This window comes from Malus domestica, chromosome 01 (assembly GCF_042453785.1).
Source record: "Malus domestica chromosome 01, GDT2T_hap1".
Classification (NCBI taxonomy): Eukaryota; Viridiplantae; Streptophyta; class Magnoliopsida; order Rosales; family Rosaceae; genus Malus; species Malus domestica.
In genome coordinates this window covers 2,423,090-2,427,871 of record NC_091661.1, presented here as the reverse complement: position 1 = coordinate 2,427,871, position 4,782 = coordinate 2,423,090, and the positions used below count along the sequence as shown (strand labels likewise).

General features: G+C 37.2%; 1 protein-coding gene across 1 annotated transcript; it reads left to right on the top strand.

Annotated features, from left to right (window-relative positions):
* Positions 1-253: 253 nt before the first annotated feature.
* LOC139196286 (secreted RxLR effector protein 161-like) lies at positions 254-1,054 on the top strand. The gene has a single exon (XM_070821976.1). It carries the CDS (start codon positions 254-256, stop codon positions 1,052-1,054), a length of 801 nt encoding a protein of 266 aa, XP_070678077.1.
* Positions 1,055-4,782: the final 3,728 nt, after the last annotated feature.

Below are 4,782 nucleotides of genomic sequence, written 5' to 3'. Positions count from 1 at the left end.
ACAATTGCATCTATCTAAGGTTCAGTGGGAGCAACTTTATCATCCTAGTTCTCTATGTGGATGATATATTGCTTGGCACAAATAGTCACAGTTTGTTGGATGATACAAAAACCTTTTGCAGAAGCATTTTGAAATGAAGGACCTAGGAGAAGCAACTTATGTTTTAGGCATCGAGATCAAAAGGGATAGAATGAGAGACTTGTTGGGATTGTCATATAAAGCATATATAGAGAAAGTGTTAAAAAGGTATAACATGTCATCGTGTGGAACTACTGAGATGCCTATGTCAAAGGGTGATAAATTGAGTAAACTGCAGTGCCCACAAATAGACTTAGAAAGGAAGGTTATGGAGGATAAACCATACGCATCCTTGGTGGGAAGTTTAATGTATGCACAGGTGTGTACAAGGCCTGACTTAGCCTTCACCATTTTTGTGCTTGGGAGGTTTCAATCCAATGCTGGGAAAACTCACTGGAATGTTGCCAAAAGGGTTTTGAGATACCTTCAGAGAACCAAGGATCATATGTTGGTGTATAGAAGAGCCGAGAGTTTGGTTTTGGAAGGATACACTGATTCAGATTTTGCATGTTGTCCAGATGATATGAAATCGACTACAGGTTACGTTTTCTTAATGGCATGTGGTGTGGTTTCCTGGAAATCTATGAAACAAGGAACTGTGGCAGCATCAACAATGGTTGCAGAGTATTTATTAGTCCATGAAACAGTGAATCAAGCTATTTGGTTGAAGAACTTCATACTTGGACTTCAAGTCGTGGATTCTATATCGAGACCTATACAAATTTTCTGTGATAATAATGCAGCTATATTCTTTACTAAGAATAATAAAAGGCCTCATGCAACAAGGAACTTGGATATAAAGTATCTCATTGCTCGAGAGAAGGTGATGGCTGTTTTGGTTAGAATTGATTATTTGGAGACTGGATCCATGATTGCTGATTTGTTAAATAAAGCAAGTCCTACCATTATTTTCAAGAAGCATGTCACTAGAAAAATAGTCCCTAAGAGTTGCATGATCAATATAAATGGTCCATGAGATTGAAAATCAATAGAAATGGTCCCTGAGATTGTCCACCATCCATGATTTTGGTCATCCCGTTAAAAAGTCTTTGGACAATTTTCAAAGCTTTGTAACTCAATCGTTTCTTAACCAAATTCAACCCATAATATATCAAAATGAAGATAGGAAAGTGTAGAATAAGATTATATCTATTTGGAAGCCCAATGGTTGCTGGAGATGGCCGGAAAATAGCCTAAAAGGTGACTGATCCGTGGGAAAACTGGAAAATTCGCCGAAAACTGGGTAAACTTCAAATGCTCATAACGTCTTCAATAATCAACAAAATTGAGTAATTCAAAAACAAAAATCATACTTCTTGACGAGACGAAGAGAATGTTAGCTTTTTCAAAGGCTAACTAGCCATGGTTTGGTCGGACAACGGCTCGAAAGTGGCTAACTATTTTCGAGTTAGCCACTTTCGAGCAGTTTTCTGGCCAAACCACGACGAGTTAGCAGTAAAAAAAAATTTCATTCTCTTCGTCTCGTCGAGAAGTATGATTTTCATTTTTGAATCACTCGATTTTGTAGAATATTGAAGAAGTTATGAACATTTAAAGTTTACCCAGTTTCAGGTGAGTTTTCCAGTTTTCCCGTGGACTAGTCACCTTTTAAGCTATTTTTTGGCCATCTCCGGCAACCATTGGGCTTCCAAATAGGTATAATTTTATTCTACACCTTCCTATCTTCATTTTGATATAATATGGGTTGAATTTGGTTAAGAAACGATTAAGTTACAAAGTTTTGAAAATTGCCCAAAGAGGTTTTACCTGAATGATCAAAATCATGGATGGTGGACAATCTCATGGACCATTTCTATTGATTTTCAATCTCAGAGACAATTTCTACTGATCATGCAAATCTCAGGGACTATTTTGTATAATAAGCCAGAATACAATTGTAAAAGTCCAAGGGTATAATAGTAAAAGAGAAAGAAGGTGTAGAAAGACGACGTACCCTGAGGTTTTTATGTTTCTTGACAACGGCAGCGGAGTGGTCGACATTGGCGAGGTGGTACTCATGCAAGATCCAATTGGGTTTGAGTCCTTCTGGGGCTTTTCCGGCGTAGAAGACGAGTGACTTTTTGATCCCGAGTGCCCTGGGCTTTCCAATGTGCTTGTCTACCCCAGTCTTCCAGTACCCGGTTCCAGCTGCCCAGTTCGGCCTTGAACCATTTGGATATTTTCTGTCTCTTGAAGAAAAGAAATACCATTCTTTCTCTCCGTAAAGTGCCATGTCTGCATACCAAAAAAATATATAAAAAATTAGAGAAAATTAAGATCGACCTGATCCTGGGCTTGCATTGATATCGTCTTGTACCGATCTTGATACAACTTGTTGGAAATGTGCCCTAAAGCCAATCATATGATGATACTTTACGGACATTTCACATGTTAAACTAATCTAGTTTAATATAAAGGGCAAAGATTATTGTTTGAGCCGTCTCATATAAATGTTATATGCTTAAACGATAAAGTCCAAGGAATATGTGATTGGGAGAATGCGATCTAATGAAGTTAGATTCATGAGACCATTCTTTCGCAGACACATCCTAAATGTTCCTGATCATAGGATTGCCAATTGGGCATTGACAGTCCGTTAAGATCAATACGTGCTATGTCTTCTCTCAGGGAGAGTGACTAGTCTCGAGTCATTGGTGTGTGTGACATCAAGACAAGTACGTAGGTGCTCAATAGAGAATGAGTTCACTGAACACGATCAACGAAGAGTTCTCATATTCATGTCACATGAGAACTCATGGTTGGGATAATGCAAAGTAGTCCTTTGACCTGAGGCATCACAGTTGTCTTATGGTTAAGTACTTGATCTTTGATTATGTCAAACGTCATTCCATTGGAGTGTCCACGGCATCATTGGGGTTAAGCCACTTAGCCATGGAGGCAAGTGAATGCGCAACAAGGGATCTCTAACCTTCAAACCGTTTGAGGGAGAATACTCTATGATATGATTTAGAACCTCTGGCCAGAGTATGAATGAGATTTAGAAATGTCGTTCTAAATCACATTCAAGGTAATCATATAAGCACACGAATCACAATGGATAGTAGACATGAATAAATAAACTATCAAACCAAACAATGTGGTCAAGAGTATTAGATTAGAGAAAGACCGTATTGCATTTGTAATCCTAAACTGAATAGGTTCTCCACCTCTTCTGATTAGCTTGGGTAACCATGATATGTTGCTAGGTGTCACTCTTGGTTTGTGGAAACCCTAAACGTGTATAATCACTAAAGGGAGAATTGAAAATAAGTTTCAATTCACAATCGATGTAAAATGGTTTTAATCGCCCACTGCCTCGCTAAAAGGAACCTAATGGATCGCACACCCGTGTAAGGTGGAGATTGAAGAAACAATGGAGATGAGTAAGAATGATTAAATGGTTTAATTCTTTATTTATGGCAAGGATTAATTAATATGTTAATTAATCAAACGAATAAGTTCGTTAAAGACCTCGGGATAGTTTTGGACGTTTAGGCCTAATGGGCTTCGAACGTCAAGCCCATTGACTTAAGTTGTATGACAACTTAATTCACAAAAGCCCAAAAGCCCAAACAACACCCTAAGGCCGGCCATATGGTTAAGGGTAGTGAACTTGGACTTATTTACAAGTTTGCCACTCAAATGAATAAAGGTATAAATATGACTTTATAGCCAAAATTCATTTAGGGTTTGTTTTGGAGAAAATTGGAGAGAACATGTCTCTCCATTTCTCTCTAAAGAGGCCGGCCCCCTTGGAGGGTGCATCTAGCAATCCCACTACTCCAAGGTCACTCATTTCTTCTCCAATCTCTCCTTGGTGAAGAGACTTAGAGGTTCTCAATTTTGGGAACTTGGAGAAACCTATTCTTCCATCCAAATCCATAGATTTAAGATGCAAGGAATGAAGGCCCTCTCTTTGGGTGATTAGCCTTTGCTTATGCAAAGAGGAATCTACAAAGGTATAAATTTCAACTCACTTTGATTTGAGTTGAGTCTTGGTTCACCAATCTACTAGGCTTTGAATTTCTTGGTTAATGTTTTGTTTTTAAGTGCATGCAAGCATGATTCCGCCTTTAATTGTTAATTGCATGCTTATTGATGTTGCTTAAATGAACATGTTTTCACAAAATAATCCTTCACAACTCATATCAATTTTTTTCATACAATATGAAATACATAAATCACCTTTCTGCGTGTGCATAAATGATTCTATTTACGCATTATTTCTTTGGGAGTCAAAGGATACGTTCCCTTTGAGAAAAGTAACTTCCTAGTCTCACTAGAATTGTCATTCTGATTGAAGTTTATCATCATATGAGAAACTTCCTAGCATCTTTTTTCTATCATTAGGGATTGATATAATCCAATTATATATTGAAATCTATCATTATAGATTTCCATCCCATGTATATAGACTATGTCTCCCATATAAATTCTATCGTTATAGAATGTTTAAAGTCATAACTTTAATGAAGAAGAATTCCTAAAATTAATATATCATATATGTGTTCAAATTTAGGAATATGATTAACTCCCACTAATCTTTTGTAAACCTAGTAAACAAAAGATTCATTTACATCTTATGAGGAATCAAATGATTTGATCACTCTCATAAGATGCTTATAGCTCCCACTAGGTTGCTAAGATTCATGATGGATAGATCTCTACAACTTACACGTCTTGTGTTTCCTAGTCTTTAGACAT

Bases quoted from the DNA above. Each gene is read 5' to 3' on its own strand.
- LOC139196286 (XM_070821976.1), top strand. From the start codon at position 254: ATGTCATCGTGTGGAACTACTGAGATGCCTATGTCAAAGGGTGATAAA.